The 27,143-nt window shown below is 40.8% G+C and overlaps 1 protein-coding gene across 2 annotated transcripts in view; it reads right to left on the bottom strand.

The window, feature by feature from the left end:
- Positions 1-27,143, bottom strand: part of E75 (ecdysone-induced protein 75) — a 216,823-nt gene that overhangs the window by 91,947 nt on the left and 97,733 nt on the right. The window contains exon 1 of one of the 2 annotated variants that reach the window (XM_072016322.1): positions 16,614-17,315. The exons of the other annotated variant lie outside the window; for it this stretch is intronic. Coding sequence (XP_071872423.1) covers positions 16,614-16,788 — 175 coding nt within the window. The 5' untranslated portion in view covers positions 16,789-17,315. Of the gene's footprint in view, positions 1-16,613; positions 17,316-27,143 lie in introns of those variants that run through there. 2 annotated transcript variants of the gene reach the window in all.

Genomic DNA, 27,143 nt, shown 5'->3' with positions numbered 1-27,143 from the left:
ATTAATGAAATTGTTGCATAATACGCGAGCCACGATGAAACTATCGCGGCCTGACCGATTCCACTGACCGAATGCACGCGCGCCCCGATTGTGCAAGGTGAAAACAGTGTTTCTGCCAGCGGTGAATGTTAATCCACTAACCGGCCGATCATTTGACCAAAAGCGTCCGTAACCTGTGCATAGAGCTTCTAATCTGTATGGAAATGGGTTTAGTATCAAGCATGTTGTTGGGGAAGATGGATGGTCGATATAGATCGATGGTAATTGATAAAGACGAATGGAAGAGAAGAGACTTTGAGAGATGCATTAATTCTTACGGTGGAAATAAGGATTAGGTACATAAATGAGTTATTAAGTTACTGAAAAATTATTAATTTTAGAAAGTTAGAAATTTAAGGTTGTACGAGAAAATTTGCTTAGAAACAGCCCTGATAAATTTTATAGATTTCAAATTGAAGGAAAGTGGGAATATTACAGATATCAATTGTTTTCCTTTTATTTATCTTGAAATCTGGTCAGTATCGTTCAATAGATTGAAAAGGATCGTAAGATGTTTATGTTTCTTTTCTGCTTTCTCTGTTTTCTTTTAGTATGTTTTCTGGGAAGGTTCCTCTGAACCTTTCCAGAGCTAAATCTCTATTTAATGGAAGCTTTCATGTGAAGAGAGAAGAAATGGTTTTCTGTGAAAGTCCGTGGAATATTGCCAATAGTAGAACAGTATGTAGTTTGGAAAATGCTGTCACCTCTGACTCGCCTGTTGCATGGTTTACATCGCATAACGATAACGTCGCCATATCCGTTTCCTTGTAGAATCTACGCAATTTTCAAAAAGAAAAGACATTTTTCTAACTATATAATTGCAAATACTTATTCAAAAAAATACATCTACTCCGCGTATCTTCGGCAACGAAGAAAATCCAATAACTTTACAACAAATTATAAAAAATTATATACTGCGGCGAAGTTACTTGTTCGCATAATAAGCAAATGACATCCTATAAAATGCAGAAGATAAAATTAAAAACACACAGGGATTATATTCATCAGATATGTACCGCGATAATCCAAAAATGACGTTTCAATAAAATACTATAGCAGCGTAATAACGATAACAGCAATCACCCAAATGAACCCTCAAAAATACAAAGCCCCGGTTAAACCAACCAACAAGGATATTCTACTATCTCTCAATAAAATATAATATTCATCGTACAAAATAAATGAAAATTAATGTTGTAATTACTACATCAATAATTAATATCGTGAAAAATTAAATCAACTACCAATTACCAAGAACAGAGAAACAAGGAAAATTTAGAAGATAAAAATAGGTGAAACGACGCGAGGCAAACACCATGGGTGAGCAATTTTTGAAATGCCATCGCTTCACGCGTGTTCTAATTCGGCGAAATCGATGTTACGCTAACGCATAAACAGGGAATAGGGGGTTAGAGGGTTGCTACGTCGGATCTGTGTCGCGGTTGACCGGGTGAGGGATCGTAGCGAGTTCATTGGCCTCGTGACCCGATATACCGGCGACCCCGGGGATTTCTGGGGTCGAACGGTGGAAACAGCTAGCCCCGGGATCTTTATTACACGCCAAGATATCTGTCTTGTAAAGCGGGGAAATTTAATATAAGCCGATTTCCTCGTTACTTTTATCGCGGTGTTATTCGCCATCCTCCACCGATCTTCCAGCGATCGAAACGCAATGAATTCTCGCGTAACCGTCGATAGCAACCGTAGCCACCTGGGAATTCTTCTACGGAGAACTAGGTATTTATTTCGCCTCGAAATATCCTATCGAACCTGCTTCGAGATTCGTGAATCTTTCTTTAATCGGCTAAACTAGATTGCACTTAACGATACGATTCTTTCGCAATTTTTTTATCTTTTTGCCGGTTTTAATTAGCATTTTGATAATAATTTTCTCGCATTTGGCTTTCAATTTTTTACTTAATATTCGGGCTGTATACCGATTTATCGATTTTATTTATCGTTAAATTCTCGTTCATAGTGTTTTTAAGAACAATCTGTTCTTTTAAATTTGTGCGTTTCAAATAATAAAATTTAAGAATAAAAGCGGGACAGTGAAGAGTATTTTGAAACGAAATACGTATTATTATTATCATATGAAATGAAAATTTTGCTAATGAGGAAAGGATATGAAGGAGAAATATGTTAAAGAAACTTTTTAATATTTTACATATGATACCATAGAAGGGGAGAAGAATGCAATTGCAGTAAGTTGCTGGTAGAGGTGCGAAGCAATGCAAAGGTAACTAAAAAGCTAATGAAAAATGTGTAAAGCGGCTATGATAGAACTTTTAAAGGTAGACAAGGATCCGTAAAGAGGAATATTTCTATTACAATTTTTTCCAAACGTGTGTCTTTCTTTAATTTAATCTTTCATCTAAAATTTTGTCTAGCCATAATGATGGCTATAATTTTTAACAGATATAGAACATTCATTTGTTTCTTTGATATTGCTCTTTATAAAAGTTAATTACTAATCACAGACAAGTACAAATATCAAATATTGCTCTTTATATATTGAAATGAAAAGAAGGGAGGGGTTAAAAAAAATTGTTTCTCCTAACAGTCAACGAAACGGTCAATTCCAAAAAAACCTACAAATTGATTTTACAATGCTTAATGCCCAAATAAACGTTTTCTACCGCGTCTTAACTGTATACGTCCGAACGTGATTTCGACGGAGGAAGTAAAATCTGGAAATAAAGTAACGAGGGTTGATCTCTCGCAGGTCAACCACGTGTACAAAAGAAAGGGACAGGTCAACAGCACTTCTGGGACTAACAGGATGACCCTTCGTCCTTTGACATCGGGTAAAACATGACATCCCGGTTTATTTCGGGGAAGCGTGATTCGTCATTCGAATCGACTTCGAGTGAGTCAGATTTCCTCCACTGCTTCTTTGATTCGGAAATAAACGCGATAAAAAGGCATACAGCTAAATTAGCCAAGATTCCTTTCGACTTCTTAAAATAAGTAACTCCTAAGCGTAGTTGCAATTGCGGATTGCAATTTATCCGATAATACTGTCTTTGTATGCATATTCCTGTTGCAATAAAGTACAGTAGAACTCTTTATGAATTTTCTAGACCATCAAATACATTAATTTGACGTAGGAAGTGTAAAAAGAACCATCAACGATTATTATAGAACTTCAAAAAAGCACGTTTCAAGCAAATAGTTATAAATACTCATAATCTCAACTGTGGAACGAAATAATCAGGATCTGGTATTAAACGAATCTAGAGAACAGGACATAAATCACATCCACGAGAGCGACGCCCTATCTCTGGATCAAACAACGAGCAAAAACTAACCAGCCTGGTGAAGGGAAGAATAATCGATCTCTCTATCGAGTCTTTAATTAATGACGACTGCTCGTTCGATTTACAAAATGATAAGCAACAACATATGAATCAGATCAAAGATTTAAAAGAAATCTGATTAAGAAAAAAGATGAGGAATGTACGAAGGATATAAAAAAGGAAAGAACAAAGTAAAGAAAAAAATGGAATGATCGTGTAGCGTGTCTTGTTCGCAATTTACAGCACGTTAGTTACATCGGTGATTAACCGTTAGGCGGTAATCGTATTTGCATATTGCACGATCGACGAGCGGCAGGACGACAAATAACGAGATGCAACGCGAAAAAATCGCGCGTTGATCGGCGATTTCTCGGTCGATCGCGACGACTTCGTCGCGGATCGACGACCGCGTCCTTCGAAGCCGGAATCCGAGCAGCAAGTGGTTCGTCGACATCAAACGAGAATAAACGGTTCTACGATACCGCCTCACTCCTATGTTCTCTTTCGTCCATTCTTTTCCATTTTCCTTTTTTTTTAGTTCTATATATGTAACCAGAGAATTTTTCCTCGTCTATAGTGACATTTTACACGTGCCTGTTCATTATCGTAATGAATGGTTGTTACACATTTATCTTCCAGATTACTCGAAGTTGGATCGCCTTTCTGTCGAGCTCTGATAACAGGTTTATAGTCGTTTCGGTGTATGCTTAGATTGGTGGAGGATTAAGAGGTTCGGCAGTAGCGATTGCAGCAATTGTGTGCTTTCGAAGGAGAAAATAGGAGCTTTTAAATTATAGGGGGAGATTATGTTTATTTGAAGTGGAGAGGTTATATTGAGAAGAAACTTCTGGCGAAAAGAAACTGAAAGTACGTGGATGGTCTTGCTGAGAGAATGTTTACAAGTATTTGTGACGCTTTTAAATCATCGTTCTTTATTTACCGAAGTATCTAGGATCCTAGTTTCGAAGTGAAGGAAAGATTGGAGTTTTATTTATATCGCAATGTAAAAGCTAGGGAATTCGAAAGTATCGAAAGATTGAGAGTTTTGAAAGTCAAAGATTCGAAGATTAAAAAATTCGAAATCTCGAAATACTCGACATCCGAAAGTTTACGAATTTGAATATTCAAGGATAGAAAATCCCCAAGCTGGGAAGCCATAAATCCCAACTATCCAAAGTCTCAAATGCCGCTTAACCCTGTGCAAAATCTCTCGATCTATCAGCCGTGGTTCGCCGTTTCGCCTCATACGTATGTAACGTAGAGCACTGGCGCCAAAAGTGGATCACCAGAGAACGTGAACACTGCATCGCTCAGGATCTTCCTCGATCGTTGGAAGGAAAGCTGCGCGCCGTAAGTCGCATGCTGCTGCAACCGTGACGTAGAAAGTAAATTAACGGCCTCGACGAATGTGAAAGTCGCAATGCCGTTTCGCACACTTTCCACGGCGGCCGCGTGCGTTAAACCTGACGCGCGCGAGCTTTTGTAACTGGTGCGCGCGAACTGTCGCGATTTTATTGCGCAAGCGTGCGTGCGTGTTTCGCAGTTACACCGATCGCGCCGCGAGATTGTTATTAATTATAGTCGAGTCGCAATCCAAGGACGTCCCCTTATTCTCTCCAATGGTTCGTTCACCCTGATATATCCCGTTATCAGACTGCAATCACGAGGCGCTTAACTAGCCGTTATCGTTCGTTCGCGCGCCACTGCGTTACTGTTTCAGCAACCTCGTGAATGGGGAACGGGGACAGTTTACGTTACGGCAATCGTACGTAAACCTGGACGACGTGGATCTACGCTGGATTTCTTTGAGGAATCGTTCGATATTCTTTTAGGGAGTCATCGGACGTTCGATATGTAACGATATGTCAATATTTATTGAGAAACAATATTTTCGTTGAGTACCTTGAAATATTGACGATATTATTGATCGTCCGAGGGCAACGTTACGATGATTCATTGAATTTTTAACTTGTTGGTCTAGATTTGATACGAAGATCGCGGGGAAAGAAGATGATAGGTAGATTGCGGATGTTTGCGTACCTATTTATAGAGAATTTAGACGTGCAGAACTGCACAAACTGTACATAATATGCAAAAATATATCAAATATTGAAAGTAAAATATTCCTTATAATATTTAATAATTGGAACCTCTGCTTGAGTATCGTTTCTTCAGCTGTACTCATAAAAATGTAAATTTCCATAAATATCCGTGGGCTAACGGTAAGTATTTTTGTTAATCGCTTTCCTTTTGATGTGACTTTATGATTAAAAACAGTAACTCCTTTGGTAAAAAAATGGCTAGAAGATAAGACCGACCGATGTACAGTTGTTAAAACAAACGATATTTAAAAGGATATTCGTTGCGACACGTAATATCTTTTAAATTATGAGCAGGCTTCATAGAGGAAGCATAGATGAGTTTGCAGAAGGATAATAAATCACAGTTGATACAATGTCTAAATTTATTCTAAATAACAAATATTCCTTTTAGAAAGAATTCGACGCACAAACAAACTTTATTACCGCACGTGTCATTTATTTTCATGTCTTTTTTTTATGGCGACTGCGATAAAAATTCGCAGGACAGTGAAAAGATACCAAATTCCAAAGAAACAAGTCGCGTCGCAATATGTCTTCCCCATCGTCGAAAGGAAAAATCAATGATTTACGAGACGGAAGGGTTGTCCTGGGAAATCCTTTCGTTAATGGTAAAAGAATCCAAAACGATTGCATTTTCTGCGAGATCTTAACTGTATCTATAACCCTAAAAAGCCGAGGGTTCGTCGTGCATGGTAATATCGGTCAGTAAAAAAGAAGGGGTGAAGGTTTCTCGAGGCACTAACGGGTTTAAAAAGTATCGTGGTGTCGCAAAGTCAATTTCTTTCGACAATTCTCTCGCAAACAACACGGTCCTCCGGCTCGTAAACGCGTAAAAACAGTCAAAGGATTAGAAGTCTTGTATTTTTTCTTAAGGTTCCTTCCACCCTAAAACATTTTAACCAAACTATCCACGAAGTGGATTAAGAAAAAACGTGACGAGCAGAAAAAGCAATAAAATATTTTGCGTTTTTTTACTCGAAACGGACGCTGTTCTAGCATCCTCCTAATTTGGAAGTTACTGGAACGTACTTTTTACCAACCTTTTTTTTTCCTTCTTATCTTTTTCAGTTACTTTTTTTCGAGTAGGTTACAAACGATGTCGTCTTTTTTTTTTTACCGGCGAACCTAACTTCGAGAACAGAGAGAAGAAAAATGTCGAGCAACGACTGGTGAAATATTGCTCAACTAGGAGGTCCCAGTGATAGTGAAACGGTTTAATTGCTTTCTCTTCCTTTGAATTACCTACGTGCACGTTTCTTCGGTCAAGCTTTCGTAATGTTTCTTTCACGCGTTTCTTTTTGGCGTACCGACGAATTTCTGCCACGTTCGCGAACGCGTCCGTGGAATCCGGATCCTCTGTTTGGCGAATAAAGATTGCACATAAGGCACGTTTCAGCGAGCTATGCTCTGCCTCGTAGAGAATGCAGGCGAGAAGTCGAAAATGAAAGTACGCATTGGAAATTTGCGTAGAATGATATATGAGCGTCGCGTAGAATTCAAATGAATCAGAACTAAACACGCCATATTGGGCGTTCCGTTCTTCTAATTAATTGCTCAATGCGTTGTATCGAACGAAATCATAGAACGGTGTAGGGATAACTTTGATTCTTCATTTTATAATTTCGTAAAATAACCGCAATTAGAATTACCTACTTAATACTTCCACTTTATGAATGAAAGCTAAATTGTGAACTAAAATTGAATTTCGTTCGATACAAGTCGCGTTAGGTTAACATCAAGAATCAAGCGATAAAACAAAAGTTGTGTACACGTAACGTTAAAAATAAATAGGAGAACCTACTTGATCTTCTTATACCTTTTTTAAGGTAGAATAAAAATGCTGGAAAAATATCAGAATAACTTAAGGGACAAAAGACGCAACAAAAATTTCCATAACATGACAAAAAAACGTACTTTGTATCATAGTGCCTTAAGTATTTCAATTTCTAAAGTCTCAACAAAATTGTAAAACCTAGAAATTCAGGATCCAACGTAAATTGGCCGTGTAAAATCGCCACGAAACCATAATCAGCATTAATTTTAAATTTAATTAAAATTAGCCTTACTAGATTAGAAGCTCCAACTCAGCTCTGAAACTAAAAATCTCTACGCATATCCCATAAACGTTCCTTCCGCAACAACCTAAAAAGACAGAACGAAAAAAGGAAAGGGGATGCAAAAGAGAAAGCTCTCAAGATCCCCATCCACTTCTGCGCACTATCGTCATTCGTATATCGCACACGAGGCGCGCTAGCTTCAGAAAAGGTTGAATTATCGAGGTAGGAAACGTGTTCCCAGTGGTCTAATCAGGCCGAGGAAAATGCGCGCGGAAAGTGACGCTCGTCGGTGTCGGTTGTGGCAACGCGCTGGTAGGGTAGAGTGGGGAGGAAGGGTGGCAAAGGGGTGGAGGGATGGCCGAGGAGTCGCTCGGATTGCGAGCGTCGAGGTCGCGAGGTCGTTGACCGACGAGGGTGGCACTCACCCTAACTAGGCCAGCGGATCTCTCTTTCTCTTGCCCCCACCACCGCTACCTGCCATATCCCCGCCACTGTCAACTCTCTGCTCTCCCCACTACGCTAGCTCCGTCGATTCTCCTACTCGCATTCGTCCTCGCCTCCTCTTTCGGACGGTCCATGGTTCTGCTATTTTCGCGGGGGCCACTCGACACGGATATATACGGTCCGCCTACGTTTGGCGGGATAATTTACGTTATTGAGGCCGTTCCACCCTACCCCCACCACCAATGACGCGGTATGCAACTGCCGGGTGGAAAAGCGCGCCGCTTTTTCCCGCCGCGTACGCCCCCACCACCGAGCCTTTCGTATCTCCGTGGGTCCACCGCCGTATGTACCGGTCTGAATTACGATAATTGCCGGATCGCCAGGAAGATCGCTTTTATCGGAGTGCATCTTTGTGAGAACTAGGCACGCGACTCTACCATGCTGCTAACGTTTCGTTGAAACGCGCAGCACGTGCCTGGGTATGCAGAGGGTGAGATTGGTGGACGAGAGAGATTTTGGAAATTGGTTTCCTGGCAGGTGCGTTGAGGTTTGCGGGGAGGGTTGGTGGTGGTGAAGTTGATAGGTGAAGAGGTAGGGGAAGAGTAGGTGTTAAGGATAATATCGTTACGGTGAATGTATTAACTTTAGGAAAGACATGGAAGTTATTAGGCAGAGCATGTGGCGATTATAATAAACGTGAAGAAATAATGTTTCTTTATAATTTGTATTTAGAAAATTCGAGCGTACGGTTGTTCCAATTAGAGTGATTACGGAAATGTCCCAAATAATTCCCAAATACATAATCCCTGAAAGCGTATCAACAGAGCTTCTCGATCAACTTAACACATGAATTATGTATATTTCGTGCTACAGTTTTTAATCTGACAAAATACGTTAATCTTTTGCTAAAAGCGTATATTAATTCCGTGAAAAGTTCGTATTCTGCTTAATGTTAATGTTATATAACACCAATTTCTTACAACAAATAATCTACGAACTTTACAAAGGATACGAGTATCGAGGATATTTAGATAGACACAAATGATATGGACTTCAAAAACAGGCTAACATCAAACGTCGTCTTAGAAACGATCTGCTTTCGCTCTTTGATCCAAAACCACCGACGATCCTCATTACAACATGGCTCTTAAAATCCTCGTCTTTTCGATTCTTCTGTTCAAGATGCAAGTTGCGTAGTCCGCCTTGCCGCGTGCCATATTCGCGATGCCAGGTAAAAGGCTCTGCCCTGAGCTCAAAGGGGAAACAAGCCGCGAGGACGGCAAAGGAACAATGCTCGACGCATTTCCGCGTCGCGGAGAAATTCAATCGGGACCGCGATTACTCTACTTTTCGTGATTACTTGCGAAGAGAGTGGTCCGTCTCTATTCTGGCTTCCCACACTTTCAAAAGATACGCGTCTTTTGCTAAGTTCTAAGGCGAAACTTTGATAACATTAAGACAAGCCTTCCTTTCGAATTTTAAATATAATTTTTATGTCACGAATAAACAAAATATGATTTAGTTTATTTATATTTATTATTATTATTGTTAATTATTAGTTATTAATATTATTATTATTAGTAGTAGTAATAGTAGTTATTAATATTAGTTTATTATTATTATTTATAAAAAAATTCAGTAACTTTGGCTATTTGAAAAGCAAAATGATAGCAGCAATAAATAAATAAATATGTATATATTATGCACTAGTAGTTGATACTCGTATGACGCTAGTATCGCGTCAGCGGTAGTCACAGTGCTACAGTAGAATTTTCTGTGCGCGTCAGACACGTATATATCTACTGCGAACGCATCAGACGCGTATACCTACATATCACTACTACGAACACGTTAGACGAAGATCGTTTAGGAGCATGCTTCTTGAATGTACCGTAGAATTGCATTCATCTGAATCTATCGAAATTCGTTCGCTAGTTCTTTAAATTAATTGTAATTTTTCATTCATATAATAAAAATTCATAATGGGATAAGTAGAGTCAATGGACAACAGTTGGCACTAATTAAAAAAAAAAAAAAAAAAGATGACACCAACTAAAAGTTCGCCCCAGTGAATTCTTAAAAACTGTTGTCTCGCATGAATGTAGATAGAAATGGATAAAATTTTCCATACTGCGTCGCAATCTGATCTACGTGAACTGAACGGTGAAGAGAATAGTCTTCGTCTTCGCAACTAATTGTAAGTAGAAACGCGTTACATAAGAAGGAAGAAGAACGAAAACAACAGCAACAGCCAGCTAAACGGTGGCTCAGCGTGCAGCTGCAGCGATAAAGCGGTAACAGAACAAAATTACCGTGCTTTCGAGAGGGGCAAGAGGTCGTGGCTAAGAGGAGGGGGTGGTTACGGTGTAGATATAATATCTGTAGCAAGGGGCGACAGGTTGGTGGAAATGCTATACTTAGCAGCTGGTCCAGGGGAAGGGGTAGCAATACCAGGGCTGGCTGGCGGGTCAGAGTTCGTTGCCCTCGGGGCTGCTACCCTCTGTCCTCTCCCTCCACCCACACACCGCCCACAATCCCATCTCGCCTCCCGTCGTCCGTAGCCTGATTCTCAACCGAGTTTCCGGGGGTTGACTGTGCGAGCAGTCGTGAAGCTTGCTTGAATTTCCGTGAAACGCGCGGAATCGTCTACGATCTGTTTCTTTTTGCCCCTTGGTTTACGCTCGATTCGATTCGCCTCGATTCGGAGCAATCTTCAGCGGAATCACGTTCCATGGAAACGCGATGATTCTCCTGGCTCGATGGCATTGAACATTTCGAAGATTGCAGGTATTCTGATTTATGGGAAAGATCGTGGTATAACGTGAGTTTGAATAGTTGGAAGCGGTTCCTTTTTGTTACTTTAATGCCACGAGTTGGATGGGTAATTTGAAGTGTAGAAATGTTTGGTTAAGTTTGAAATAAAACCTTTTACTGCGGAGACAGATTACAAATTTGAGGAAAATTTGTTCGTATTAGCTGATGATTTATGGATACGAAAGGGTACGGATGTATGAAAATGATTTTGCCTGTTCATAACCCAACCAATTCACGCAACTACACTGCTCTATCCGTTCCAATTTTAGGTTCCAGCTCTTGCACCGCTCTAACTTGCTCTAATAGATCTTCAAATCCCCCTTGTGAATCTCGCCACTTCCCTCTAATTTTACCTAGAACACCTCCATGTCGTCAGCATACCGATCATCCCAACTACGAAATCTATGCTGACTGAACTGTATCCTCCCCTATCAATCGCAAAATGTCATCGACTATCAACTTTAATACTAAACCGAAAACCAGGCAAAAAGGAAGAGAACAAATTAAATACCCACTCAACTTTATTCCATCGGGACAGTCACGGAACAAAGAAGAAAATTCCATCCTCGAGAGCGAAGTAATGATCAGAAAATTCTTAAACTTTATTCTCTTTTATCAATCCCAAAGTTTCGTTAATCAAATTAACAAAAATAAACAAAACTGAAGAGAAAGAGATACGCAGTTACATCGCCGAGACAAGCATCAGAACAAAGAAAACTCCATTCTCAAGAGCCAGAGTCAAATTCTCAAACTTTACTCTCTTCTATCAGTCCCAAAATTCCATCAATCGTTATAACTTTCCAAAAATAAACAAGACTGAAGAAAAAATGAGAAATACCCACGTACAGAGTTACATCATCGAGACAGGCATCCGAACAAAGAAAATTCCACCCTCGAGAACGAAGGAGCGGAGAGAAAGTCACGACCACGTACGAATCTGTCGAGAAACAAGATCAAGCCTGGTAGAAAGAGAGAAACCATCGGCCTTCCCTTTCATCGGCATCCGGACAAACCGCCTTCGCCAGTGCCTCAACTTCCTGGTCGGACCACTCTTACTTTCTTCCCGGTGAACCGTGACTCGATCGGCGGCCACCGTTCAGCTGCTGATAAAAAAACGCTAGACACAATACAGCCGTTGACCATTCGACTCTATTACGTTTTCTCCCGTGACGTGGACACGTCTATTCATCTAGGCAACGTGGTGAAAGCGCGAATTACGAGCCGCCGCTGCGAAACGAAATTATGCATCTCGGGTGGTGTCCTTTCCGAGCTGGAAAGTTTCTAGCGAATGGAAGCGGGCGAAGGACACGCGGCGCTGTTGCAAGCCGCCGGAATTTTCGAAACTCGCAAATTAGAACGGAATAGCGGATCTATTGCGAGAATCGCTGGGTATTGCTGATTTGTTTGCGTATTAAAAGGATTGAAGGCTGTGACTGTGTTACTTCGAATGGTGGGAACGCGTATGGACTGGTTTGCGAAAGTTTCGAAGGGTTCGAGTATGGAAGATTCGTTGGTATGGATTTCATGGCAATTTTTTTATGAATTTTTCATGTATCCTTAAAATAAGCGCAACGTTAGTGCACCGAAACTATTCAGTTACTTTTTTCAGTTCTTTTTTTAAATAAGCGGAATGTTTGTGGAGAAACATTGTTCGATACTTTGTGCAACGCTTCGCTTATTTACGGTTTAAGTAAGAACATTGTGAAGATTGAGATTATGGAGTTGGCGGAAAAGGCTAAGTAAGCATCAAGCATTCATTGCGATTTCTTCAAATAGTATCACGATTTCGAAAATGGAACCATCGACGTAATTTTTCTATTCTTGATTTTCGTCTTCCTTTGGGCCACTTACTTGATCTTCCTGACTTCAATTATACTACAAAGTGTGGAGTTACGGTGTACATGAGAGTAGAAGCATAGAGAATTTTCGCGATCGGTTCAGCGAACTTCGGCAGAAGAAGCGCGCGCTCGCGTCGATAAAGGTCCAAGCTCGCGGGGTGATAAGAGCCGCGACACGGTTCGAGGTTGTTCACCTTGGCGTGCTGACGTGTACGTTCGAGCGGGAACGAGACGGATGACGCTCGCAGACGAAGATAGCGGCTCGCTTCGCGGGCCCGCACGCAGCGTTAACCAAGAGCCGCGAGAAATAAAGAGGCGAAAGAAAAAGAGGAGAGCCGCGAGAGAGAGATTAGAGGAAGAAGGGAGATCGTACTCTTATCGGGCTTCTCGTCGGTTTGGCTTGTGGCGTAGGGACGTTGCGAGATTAGAACGACCCCGAGAGCAGCTCAGAGAGTCGACGAACCGGCCCCTGATTGGGCGATGTCGAGTCAACGCTCCTCTAGCCACCAGAAGGGAAGAGAGGGCTAGAGAACCGGGAGAAGTGGGGAAGAGGGGTAATCGTGGACTGGGAGAGGACACAGCGCATCAATCGAGGTCACTGGGGACCAGGAGGAGGCCAGGCCATTGCCCGTGTGTCTTGCTTTTGAGGTTAGCCAGTCGTCAGCACGAGCGCAATTAAAAAATGCCCGATGGAGTTCGCGCGGCTGTCGGGTGTCGAAACGAGCTTTCCTTCCTTCTGCTGTAGCTTTAAGAAGAGTACGCTATTCGATCTTCGCGCTTTCCTGGATACGTTCCACCACGCTCACCGACTGCTCCCGATTCACTAACCCTGACTCATTGATGGAACACGGTGCTTCCGAATGCGAGTCTTAGGTGTTATTTGGTGGATACGAGGAATTTTTGAGTGATTTGGATGTATTGTTAAGAATGTATTGGTATGAGAGACGAGTACATGTTACAATGAGTATCTGTCGTTGATAATTAAGCAAGAAGATGATTAGGAGTTATGTGCTTGTCTAGTTCGGTCTACAGGGATCAGCAATTTTTAATAAGGATCAGTGTAACTTCAAGATCTTGAGATCCTCGAAAAGATGATTACTACCTTGTATTTAGACTATCTTGTGTCAGTCATTTACACGGTTATGTGAACTCCATCACTTGAACGAAAGTTTGGTTACTGCTCGATTAAATGAATTCTTACCGATTGAATACACTTCGTTGAACGCGAACCACCGTTAAAATTGTGAAAATGAAATTCCTCCGTTAATACTGAAGCTTAGCTCAAGATTTTTTCATGGAACTCTATAAACTTTCAATTTCAAAGAACCTACCTGAAGAAAAAGCCCGTCTCTATTACAGTATCTCCGCTCGTTTCTCTTAGTATAGATCATGCGTCCATTAAAATCACCCTAACTAAATCACATAACTCTTTCTAAGGAAAGGACTGAAGAGTCTAGTAGAAATTATAGCATGTGCCAATCGTCTGAAAATACGCTTCCGCGATTCGAAGCGACCGCAGTAAGCCACATTCTATACGATCGAGTCGCGGTACCTGGAATGTTCACGCGAACAAGTCGCAGTGCCTGAAACATTCACGCGAACGGGTTGCGGTACCTGGAATATTCACGCGACCGTGTTGTGGTAAGAATTCTGGCGAAAATTCGGAATGCAACGAGCGGAACAGCTCGATCGAGAGAGCCACGATTCTCGACCCACCTCGTAGTTACGCTCGTTGAGGCAGGTCAGTGCTCCGAACGGCGGATGCAGCGGCTCACAGGAACAGAGAAACGGTGAAAGCATTCCAACATGGCCGCCCAGGCGAGAGTGATCACGGTCCAGCAGCTCGGTTAATGTACTTTCTCCGCGGGACAGTCGAGATCCCAGAGAAAAGAAAAGAAATCGAGAAAGAAAAAGAGGAGAAGAGAGAGGGACAGGCTGGTGAGTAGGTAGCCCATACGTAATTCACTATCGTGGGGTTACGTAACGGGGCTTACGAAGAGAATTCTCAGCCGGTTGAACGGACCTGTGTGCGTACAATGTGCGTGTGACGTACCTACGTGTATTGTACGTACGCTTGTCATAGCTCTCTTTCTCCTTCTCTCTTGCCCGAATCGCGTACTCACGCAATTCTTTCGTAGGTGTTGGACAGGTATGTGTGGACTACATTAAGCTCAGGAATGGATATAGGTGAACTTATACAGGTTTCGGCGAGTAGGTTAGTTGAAACAAGAAAAGCGATGAAAGTCGAAGAGATGAAAAACCCTGCCGCGGAATACGTGAACATTAGGTGATGGTACAATTAGTTGTATGGTAACTCTTTATCTACGAAGGTTGTTTACGCGCACACGTTTACGTTCACAGTTAATGGAAGGATACACTGTTATTTAACGTGTTATTTAATTACGCAAAATATCTGAATAGTTTTATGTCATCATAGAACAGTTTCGTTTCCTTTGTCTGTGTTTTGCATTAATTATATTAATTGCAATAGCATTATTACGTTCATCCGAATAACATCCTAATCTTCTTAGGGAATCAACCGCCAATATTAATTCCTCTCCCAAAGTACACAAATCCTTTACCGAACGATTCGCCCGATTCCACCCTCATTTGCAATGCTCCAAATACTTAATTCTCCAGCCTTATGAACCCTCCCCTCTCCAGCCAAATGCAACTTCTATCGAAAAAACAAAAGTAAAGAACCAAGAAAAAGGAGCAAAAAAGGAAACAAAGTTCTAAAATAGAAACCGATGTGGGGAGTCCGCGAAGAACAAAAGGTGGGCGAACGTTTATGAACGGCTCGCGATGTGTAACTGTATATGAGAAGCACATCGGTCTGTTTTACGCGAGCAGAACAAGAGGGCGAACGGGTAGGCCGAGTGTGTTGGTGACCTTCGATGATAGCTGTGGGTGGGGAGGTTGGTCGAGTAGCTAAACTCTACGCTTGGTAGGGAAGGGAAGGCGCGTGAGTTGAACAGAGAGATCCAGAAGGATCGAGAGAGATAGAGGTGAACGGGTCGGTAGGGAGACCCAGTTCGAGTTTGTTGAACCGGCCCGCCGGCGATTGGCCACACGAGTCGCGGAGTTCACTCTACTTGCCGAACGGAGGTAGGAGAAGGCGAGAGGAGACGGTGGGGTGAGGTGGCGGACCGCTCGGTTAATTTCATCTTGCCCCAGTTACGGGCCAGGCAGGGTGAACGAACTAGCCTCACGCCAAGGCCCCACCGACCTACTTTCCTGTTCTACGGACCGTCGTGAGGGAAAGAGACCGACCGACTCACTCTCTGTGCCTCTCTATACAACGCCGTGGCGAGTTCACGACGAGTTCAGGCCAAACAGAGAGAGAGACGAACACGACGCGAAAAGGAGAGGATACGTGGAAGCGCTCGAACGGGACAGAAGGAGTGTGTGAGAGAGAGAGAGAGAGAGAGAGAGAGAGAGAGAGAGAGAAAGAGAGGACGAACGAACAAACGCGTGTGTGTATCGAAGAGAGGGAGAACAGCGAACACTCTAGGGTGGGAGCCCCACTAGAGAGGCTCACTATCTAGGCTAGAACCACGAGCAAAAGGAAGAGAGGGAAGACCGAGCCGCGCAGGTGGGAGAGAGACGACGAAACCAAGAGACGGAGAGGGAGAAAAATTGCCAGAGCGCCGAGTGGAAGGCCGCCGACCGAGGGCAACGAACTAGCCTCGTCCCGGGCCCCGCGACCTACATTCCAACCCCGTTGGAAAGTGAAACTGCCTCTTTCTCTATTCCTTCCTACCTGAATCGTGATCTACGCTAGGTTAAGAATGTTTTTACGAGCCTGTTGTGCATGGTGGACACACTCTACGTAACATACACACGCGACCCTATAATCGATTCGAAATCGAACGGTCGTAAACAAGCGGGAAAATATTTTTACTCTCCCTTTCGTTTCGATTCGTTTCGTTTTAGTTGACCCTCAGGCTGTATTTCTTTTTTCCTTTTTCAACGGATGAAACGCGTATACAAGTGACGAAAATGGATATGGGGGCTTACCGGCTAAAACTCGTCCCAATAGATTTTCACTATCCTGGGGCGCACCACGATAACAGACCTGGGCCGATTGCTTCTTGTCGTTGTCCAGTGGCTCGCTAGACGGTGACAGAATATCACCGGACGGCTGTTGTTCTTTGGCCGCACTGCCACGAGGTTTGAACTCTTGCACGGTCATTTCTCGTCACGACAGTCTGCCGCGATTATTACACTCTCTTCGATTTTTCCGCTCTTTTATCTCGCTTTTAGTATTTTAGTATCAATCGCACGATCGTTAACGACAATCTCGTTCAGTAATAGTCCTTCCAATGATCTCACGTGTAAGGTTAAGGATGGCATAACACGACTTTTCATGCGTTCGTTCAAATCGAATCGCGCGAAACGTTAAAACGTTACTTTCTCCATTCTTTCGTTTGACAACTTCACTCTGTCTCTGTCTGTACCGAGACTGGCCGCGAGACACCGGCGCGAAAACTCGCGAGTTTGTTTTGGGTTAGGCTCGAAGTCAGTTCTGTCCACGCTCGCGAACAACAGTCCCCCTTCTTTTTGCTTTTCTGAACGGCACACTTTCTTTCGCGCGCACAACATACGACCACCACGATAATACGAGCTGTTGCTTTCCTATGGCGACCGCGTGGCCCTCGCGGTAACAGCAAATCGAAGCTTGCACGTTATTAGTTGATGTGTTGTGTGTGGCGTGCGATGCGGTGCGCGAGTGAGTTCGCCGCGGCGTGGCGTGCCGCGGCTTCGCGGCGCCTGCGCCGTGCACTGCCGATTCACATTCGCGTAATACCGCGTACTGGCGCCCCGCGGTTTCTCTTCGCCATGAATTTTCAATATTATAATTTCTACCGCGATTATTTTCAACATTAGTATACAATTGCACCATAAAGTCATTCTTTATGATAATATAAGGTAATATTTGCACCGTGCAGTGTGAAATTCGTATCTGATACAATATGACATATCATGTTGCGTGTATGAATTAGAAATTACTATATGAACGAATCCCCAACTTTTTGTTATGTTATTTATTTCATTGCCACTGTTTGAAAAAATTTTAACAACTGTCGCTTCACATCGATGTATATAAATCAATATGTTATGTACTTCGATTTCATAATTCAAAGAGACATATTTACGCTTTTGCTAAACGATTACTACTAACCGAGATTATACATATACACATGGATACATAGACACGTTATTTGCAAGAAGATAATTTAAATATTCAAATCGAAGTTATGTTCGATAGATTTGAAATTAGAGTAGTACGTGCTCGAGGAAGTACGCTCGAGCAACACGTCATTCTGTTTACTCCATTGAGCGAAGAGTTCTCCGAGTTAAACGATTTGGTCGTGTATGAATTTTATTTCTGAAAGAAAAGAAGGAAAATTTCGTTTTGGAACGATAACGAGGCGGATTTATCGAGATTGAACCACGATGGTATCCTCAAGGCACAACCGGCTCGTTCCTATGGCCAATTGGCACGGTTGACCCGCCATTAGGATCAAGGATTTTTATCGGTAGTATGAAGAGGCCAAGCCTAGCCTTTATTATGCGTGCACGCGTGCACGAAGAAACCGCGTCGTAAAATCGCAGGCTATAACCACACGGAGAACAAAAGTAAATTTGTAGTCAAGGACCACCATGAAACCGGCGGTCCTATTTTACTCGTTTCAGCCTCGCGCCAAATATACCCAGTCTAACATGAAATTCCACGTTTCAACGACAAATGACGAACATTAGGGTCATGATTAAGGCTTCGCAATTAACCTTTTGTCCGATAAAAGTCGGTGAAACAAAATTATATTACTTGATCGAACACATTGCTAGTACCTTGGTTGTATGAATGCTATCCATCTGTCAGAGATCAAAGTACTTTTCAGGTTTGCTCGTATGTCCACTCTCAGTCATCGAAGGCATTATTTCGATGGTATGTATATGATACTAATCGTGAGCAGATATATTCGAAGATACGTAGGATTCTTGATAAGATTTTATAAGTACTTTATTGCAAAACCTGCAGTCTTTCGAAGAAATTCGAATAATCATTTTCCTTTTTCTCAGCTCTCTCCAGCAGTGTCAAAATCAAAAGACAATAATCGATTACGATGTTAAACCCAGTACTCGATATTTCTGAACAACACGTAGCATCTTGATTGAAATTCCAAAAAATGTACAACCCATTTATGAAAATATCAGTTTGGTTCTTTGATTTTATTATTAACGTTTGTTCAATGTGAAAATTCATTCGATCACGCTCGACCGCAAACTGTTAAAAGACACCCACCGATGGCACCCAAGCATACGCTCCTGATCGGTGTGTGATACACAATCAGAGGATATGTACCTATCGTGCGTTCCTCTGACATGCTGTGTTGACTCACTAACACTCGGAGAGTGAAAGCTGTTTAACCCCGGTGGCAAACATGCACGCACGTATGTACGTATACTGTACACAGTAGCAACTGTGTGAACGTGCCTTTATACACTTCCATCGAGCACGTGGGTTACGTCTACGGAAAGTAGAAGTTAGATTACAGGTGAACGGGACGCGTACCCATCCGAGCCTCCCTAATCCGGCTTCCACCTAGGTTGGGACTAACCTGCCTCAATTGTAGCCCGTTAACCATTAGACCGTTGCTTCTGCTTCTATTATTTAACGTCATCGAGTCTCTCGTTGAATTTCGTCTTGTATTTGATACCGACAACGCGTTATCTTATGCCATGAGAAGTCGTTTCTCATTGTTCCATTTCAGGGCCTTCTTACAAAATGATCTACTAGCTAATCATATTAATAAATAGACAAGTTGCATTTTACTGTTGTACGTTATACAGATTAATCACATAAATTATAATTTCTGGTATTTATTTGTAAAATTTAGTTTCTTTTATGACCAAACTTCTTCCTGTTATGTAAGGATTTAGGAACTCTAGGAAGACGTGTCTCGTGAAATTTCATTAATAATATCGTTTCAATCGTGAAAGAAGGCCCAGATTGATATGTTAAGAATGGAATAATTAAATTGAATATCATCGGGGAAAAAATAAAATAAGTCACATTGTTCACGTTTAACATGAGAAACGATTTAAAAATTCAGTATATTAACAATTTCTCTTTCTGTATTTGATTTTAATATTATTGTATTGTATATTTGATTTAATATGTATATACTTGCTACATTCCTGAACATTTAAAGTGTGAGTAATATTAAAGTGAAACAGTAAAAGTAAAGTATAAAGTAAAATATTGATTGTCGTGGTATGCAGCTATTTCTATAACCTTGTATCTTTAGATTTAACAAGTCTTTCTTTTAATTACGTAAGTAATCACATTAAGATATTCCCTTTCAGCCATTAAATAGCATTGGCATTAGAAAATCAATAGAAATTGATTTTTCTTGTGGACCTCAATTGAAGTTTTCGCGACGTAATTTAATACAAGAAAGACGACTGATAAATAAAAGTACAAGTAGATAAGAGATAAAAAGAATTATCGTTATCAACGAGATTCATACAGGTGACCAGTGATACGTTATTTGAATATTAAAGTTCAACGATTTGTCAACGGTTATCGGTGAATCTTGAGATTATTCGTATTTATTTTTCTTTATTTATTTTCTTATTCCACGAAGTTTATAATTCCACGTAATTGATCGCCTCTTGCAATTCGTTTCGATTTGACCTTGTTCCTCTTGTTTCTTTGTTTTTTCGCATTAACTTTTTGTCTTTAAAAAATTCGACGATACTTGACAGCGATACAAATGATCGATGATCTATCGATTTCAATGAAAATTGCTGTTTTTTCCCCGAAAAAAATTTGCCCCGATGAAGTGGCATTAACAATACACAACGGAAGGTTGAATCTAAATTGATGCAAACTGGGCGCAGTCCAAGCCTAACCTGCCCTAACTACGGGCCTTGAATAAACGGTTAGTGTGGCGTGGCCAGTGTGACAGACTGTTGCCTTCTAACGGGAATAATTCTAGCGCCACTTGGATTCCTTTCTGAATCGATCCTCCACTCTCACTTTTGTTTCTCGCAGGTTCCCTCCTTTTATCACAACCTATAGATCGATTCCCAGTTATTACATTTTAATAGATAGCAATAAAATTCGAATACATATTTTATTTGATATCGCTATGGAGGATGTGTAAGATATCGATTATCACAGAGGTTAACGGCTCTAGACTTCCAGTGACGCCACGGTGGTCCCTGATGACGACACACGATGTCGAAATCGATTAGAATGTTTATACCGAATAAGTCGTATTTGCGAAGTTTATCATATATATTATTTTTTTTAAATAACTATGTAAGACACTGATTGATCGTACCATAAAATATATTATCAGTCAAATCAGCGGAATATTTTCTTTTTAGTACTTCCTTTAAATACTTGTATACTTTTTAATCGTTACAGAACTTTAATCGCTAAAGAAAAATTTGCTATTATCTTTTATTTGCCATTCCAAACATTTATCTTTCGTCAAACTTAAGGTATTGCGAATAATGCATGCCTGTGACTATAAATAATGATGACATTTATCGATTCGTCAATAAGTAAATATGATCAACTCGTTCTTACGGTCTTACATATGCACATTATAACTTGTCATGTTGAATTAATTGACGACGTCAATGTTGTACGTAATAATACATACAAAATTCATAAATCAGTGAACGTAGAATATTCGAATATTTCTTACTGGACGATTGGTAGTAGATTAATTTTTATTGAAATAGGACAAGAGTCAGCGGGAGGTTAATTGTTTTTACTTGAAGGCTACATCGAAGTGATCCGTACAACTTTATTGGACGACTTCACTTCGCGTCTAGATCATGGTCATCGTGTAAATCCGCTAAATGGTTCGAATTGCATATATTACTAGAGACTGTCAGACTCGTCGTGACTATTCTAAATATAATCGAAGCCCGACCTGCCCTAACTACGGTCGTGACTATAGAGACACGCCATGATTGAGCTCAAACGTCCAAGGAGATTAATTTCCAACCGACTGCAGAGCTCCCTGTGTTTCTCGTCGCTTTAAGCTTCAATTTCCTAACAAACTCTGACTGTTGAAACCATAATATAGGTGCAAAACACTTTCTTTTAATTAGATTGGGTTCCACAAAAAATGAGAAGATCCAATTCAAAGAAAAATATTCTATTCACTTTAATGTTAAAATTCACTTGTGTAACTTGAATCTATTAACGTTGATTAATAAACTATGAATAAAACTACAGTAAGTACATGCTTTAATGTAACGTAATGTAAGTGATATTTCTTTGTTATTCATATTTCCTGACAATTTCATATGTATATATAAATACATGATTGTTACGTTAATCGAATTTTACCATTCGGTCATCAAAATCCTATTTTTACTTATTTTTATGTCTGAAATATTCAGTTTCTTAGAATCAACCCTTCGAATAACACATTTTTCTTTTTACAGATTACATGTTTTCTTATCATTATGCTGTGTGTGCAACTACTATAAAGCTAATTGTATAATGAGATATCTGCAGGAAATATTGTTCGCAGCTTCCTTAACTAAACAATATCATTCATTCTCTTACGAACCAGTTGAATAATTGTCAATACGAATTGATTGCTTCAAATCCATGTACTTCGCTAATGGTCGAGGAATTAACCTCAGAAATTCCCCGCAACTGCGCGATTTTTCAAATAAAGTCTTCTGTCAGCTTGCAGTAAAACGAGAAAAAAGAGTAAAAATGAGGAAAAAAAGATCGACGAAGCTAAGGACAGCGACGCTCCTATCTGTTCCCTTCACGTTCAAAGCGTCGAGAATCGAACCACCGTTACCTTGAATCCCCTTTGTGCGGACAACAGGGAAGATTTATCACTAGTTGGGATCCCGACGTTCCATGGCGAAGCGTGTAATCGACCCAGCCGAGTCTACCTGGAACACCTGTTAGCTAATCTCTCTGTTCGTCGGGAGAACCATTGCAGCTGAGGATAAAAGGAAAAGAAAAGGAAATCATAAGATCCTGTTGGTGAACAGAGGATAGAGCGAAAAAGTTTTTCCTCCGTGGAAGAAATCCTCTCGCGGAGTTAATACGTTAGCCACTTCAATCGTTCGTAAACTTCGTTCGAGATCTTCGCAGAGCAGAGCGGAAAATAAAAGAGAGGGTGAAACTTCGACGGGAAAAAGCGATTTCATTTATTGGTAGGAAATAAAGTGGAAATGATAACGATAATTTTCGTTGATAGATATTCGACGAGTACTTTTCCATGCTCGCGTTTGCTAGAATTTTGGAATGTCACTCGATGTATTAGGTGGAACAGAGAGCGTAGATAAATAACTTTCTAAAGAAGGAGATATCGTAGAAATAATAGCGGGAGGAATAATTGAAAGGTATTAATGATGAAATTTCACGCGATAAGATAGCTATGAATTGCATGGTAATGAACGCTGAATCAGCCTCCTGAATACTTGATTATCTGATCGCGTCTCCTTGCGTACCTATCGTTGTCATGTTCGATTGATGTGATATACCATAACGTTAATAGCAGAGATAATTGAAATTTGCAACGCTTTATCAAGCACGATTTATGTATTTATCTGGAAACGCTTCGTCTTTCTCTCGGTAAAGAAAATCTATCACAGAAAAAGCAGTTTTTAACGTACGAACGTTCTTAAACCAATCGTTGCAAAGTCTGTGATACTTCGATGGATTTCGAACGATCATCTTTCTTTCTTTTTTCAACGCGTGAAAATGAAAAAGCAACAACGAAGCACGATTTTAAATTCAACACTGTATAAAGACTAACTTCATTAAAATTTAAAAATAACATACGCAAACTCTACCTAAAATAAAAGCCGTAGATCGTTTTAAGTGGAACAAACTAAAGAAACTCGGACGAAATTCAGAGCGGCTTGCAGCTTATCCAAACCGATTTTCATTTCGGCGAGAATCATTAAGGTAAACTATTTGGCAATGGAGGAAATTTCGCAAATTTTCTATGCTTTCCGCAGCAGAAAATTCATTGGTAGTCGCCAGGTAGAGAATTTACAAAGTAAAGTCAAGTGGTCACGGGGTTGCGGCTAAATTTTATGGTTGCGGTTTTCGCACTCTCTTCACGCGTTGTAATCATAAATTTCCAGAGTACGATGGCCACGTTACACTCTCGTAAATCATTTACAGTGACTCGAAAAGATTTTCGCCGTTCTTCTCTCGGACAGATTCCATCTCCGCTGGGAGAGCAGACAAATCATCTTGTCCACAGTTCAAACAGAGAACTTTCAAGAATCTTCGCCGCTTTGTGCTCGCTCTGTGTGTCAAACATTGTAGTGGTACATTTCTACACACAAAAGAATTTACCTCACAGCTTTGGAGGCACTTTATTGGGATAATTATTAGAATTACGAGTAGGTAATTACTTTTCTCTAATACAGAACGATCGTTATAATTGCGATATTTTTAGTTGCTGAATTTTACACCGGAATGAAACTGAATTTACTCTGCTTGTTACCTTTGTCTTCTCGTAAATTATCGTCGATTAAATTATCACGAGTATTCTAATATTCTTCCAGATCTCATCATAATTTTCGCAGTGTGGAGTTAAAAATTTGTATGAAACAATGTCGAAGAACCTCGGTAAAATTCAATAGTATGGAAGGAATCTGGAAGTGAAGTATCGAGTACAAATTACAATTATACAAATTATGCACGATCCTAGGAAGAAACGAAAGTTTCACGGCTGAAAAGCACTACGGATAAATTCCAATCCGTCCAGGTAACTACTATGACAGCAGTATATTCCTTTGATTAAGATATCACTCGAACATCGCAAATTACACTCGCCAGTCGACCTTATCTGCTTCTCGCTGGCCTATGGACACTGATGTACGACTGGTTACCGTAACCGTTGTCTCGGTTGCATGTGCAACGTGTTACGTGCTCAAAAGCAACTACGTAACCAGAGTTGCATTGATAAGAAAGTGCAGGATCCAAGTCCCGTAGTCGGAGAATAAGTGTCTCGTTCAAGTATTTACAATATTATTCGCATTAAACTTGTGTCATGTTTGCATCTGAACAAAGAAATTCGCTACAGCTTCGTGAAAGATATTTCATTCAGAAAAATTCACTGACGAAGTGACAGCTTTGGTATTAGAAATTGAATTATGTATTACATTTGTTCGAGATAGCTAAATGTACCGTTAATATAAAATATACTGATGGTATTGTAGATTAAAAACAGTAAAAAGAAGAAGAGATATTTCATGCGCGATGAATGAATAACATTTTCTTCAAATATTTGAAATGAAAAATTAGCCGCAATGGGACATTTTTTCTTTCTTTCTTTTTTTCTTTTTTTTTTTTTTTTTTTTTTTTTTTTTTTTTGAAAGAGAGAAGAATAGGTATTCTTCTGTGTAATTACGGACCCTTTAACTTCCTTAGAATTCTTAAAATATTACAGTCGTAAAGCGTAACGGCAATGTTTCTTTCTCTGACTCTGATCTCTCACAGTTTCAAAGCTACTCAACTTTCCTAATTTATCAATTCATTCATTTTTACTCCACTAAACCGGATACTTTAAGTTACTGTTACATTAATTTGACTTTTACAGTTTTAAAGCTACTTTCTTAATTGTAGCCAATCCCTCGCGCTACAATTGTTTTCTCTTGTTTGTTCTCTGCAAATTCTCACTTTTCGCCTCAAAGTGCAAAGGATTAATTCCCTTAGCAGTTTAACCAAATATATCAAAATTATCGAAATACCTACGTATACATTCTATTCTTTTCTTTTTCTTTATCTCGTAATCAATATCATCGATCATCTTACTGAAGAAAACCTTCGCTCGTTCTGAAAATGAGAAAAATCCGCGATTGCCCACATGCCCGCGGAAGCTAACCACACGTGCACACGCACGCGCTGCCCACGTATCCATCGTCATTGGGTCCCATAGAGGGGGGGAAGGACAATTTTATTGCATTCTGATGCAGGCCTACTTGCATCGAGACAATGGTCCCATGCAACCGGCCACGACAGATATGTCGGTGCAACGTACTCGTAGACTCGCGTGGGACTTCGTCTTCTCCTCGTTGCGACAGCTACCCACCGGCCGAGGGAATTTTTGACGAGCAGGTTGCGCTTTCGATTCCCGCCGGTTCCGCTATATGGGAAAAAAATCAAGTTGCGACTGCGTTATGTCGAAATCCCAACGTCTTCGAATTCCGTGTCAGCGAAAAGACAGGGTAAGTTGACTAGAAAAATGGTAATGAAAAGCACAAATTTTAAACTCAGATAATTTTGAGACTACAGAATCGTTTCTGATGAAGCACTGATAGAATTACTCGCGTTTTGTGTTTGAGAAGTATAGAAAGGTTTGAAAAAAGAAGTAGCAACTTGTACAAGTGAATGTTATAAAACGAAGAAGTTTCTCAGACTAACAAATGATTAAACACGGATGAACACGATCCTCCAAGTTAGGACCAATATATCTATGAGAATTGAAAAAGGAAAAGAAAAGTCAAACAACTCGCCAAGAAACTGAATAACTGCGATTAACTCGATGAAACATTCCGCAAGATCTCACTAAAATTCCCAAATCAGCTTGCCCTCGAATCAAACTCTATTCCTCGACTTAACCATCGTATCCAACAAGTCAGACTCGAGAAATCTCTGCTCATAAAGACTCGAAAGATCTCAAAGCTGGAAGAAACTCGTGACTAACGCTAAACGGAAGCGAACAAAGAATTTAGAAACCGAGCCGGCCAGCCCGATGACCTACTTGGTTGTTATTGCGTCAAGGGGAAAAATTAAGACGGTCGCTAAAAATCTGGTCGCTGTGCCGCGCTGCTTGGAACCAGTTGCGCGACTATTCATCCTGCGTTTGCACCAGCACGGTTCATTTATCAGGCCGGTATCCAAATTAACCGGCGTCTACCAGCGACAATGGTTGCTACGGTTGGTATCGCGATTCCGTATCGGACCACCCGGGGCCAACTGCTTTTTGCCCGCGAAAACAACGACAATCGTATCACGGGACAGGCTACCGAGCTACCATAAAATTACCCCGTCCGCATAAATCCGCGGATCGATCGACCGATAAAACGTGGCTGGGCCTGGCAATCAGCCGGTGAAAACGCGTGCCTCTTACGACAGGCCCGGTAACGACGCCCAGGGGTGAAGGAACTTTATCTGACTGTCGGCTATCCGGTAGCGTAACGCCGCTGAGAACCGCATTTCCGCGTTTCTGGCCCCCTTTCGCGCTCTCTTGCAATCGGTTAGGCTCGTGGACGATCGTGAAATCTGTTTGCGAATTGGAACTTTTCGGAGCGAGGGACAGTTGCAGAAATTTATAGCTATTGGTATATTAACCCTTTGTAATTGGATGTCGTCAGAGTGGCGGTATTTAAAATTTATCTTTAAAGGTGAACGTCGCCACAGTAATGGTATTTAAGTAATCTACAGTATGCAGATAGACGATTTGTAATTTATATTTTTTTGCAATGACGTACTTCTAAGGCTCGTGAATCTACATTCAGGTTTAAAGC

The sequence above is a fragment of the Bombus fervidus genome, chromosome 14 (genome assembly GCF_041682495.2).
Source record: "Bombus fervidus isolate BK054 chromosome 14, iyBomFerv1, whole genome shotgun sequence".
NCBI lineage: Eukaryota > Metazoa > Arthropoda > Insecta > Hymenoptera > Apidae > Bombus > Bombus fervidus.
The sequence above is the reverse complement of the archived record's forward strand: the minus strand, read 5'-3'. Positions and strand labels throughout refer to the sequence as shown.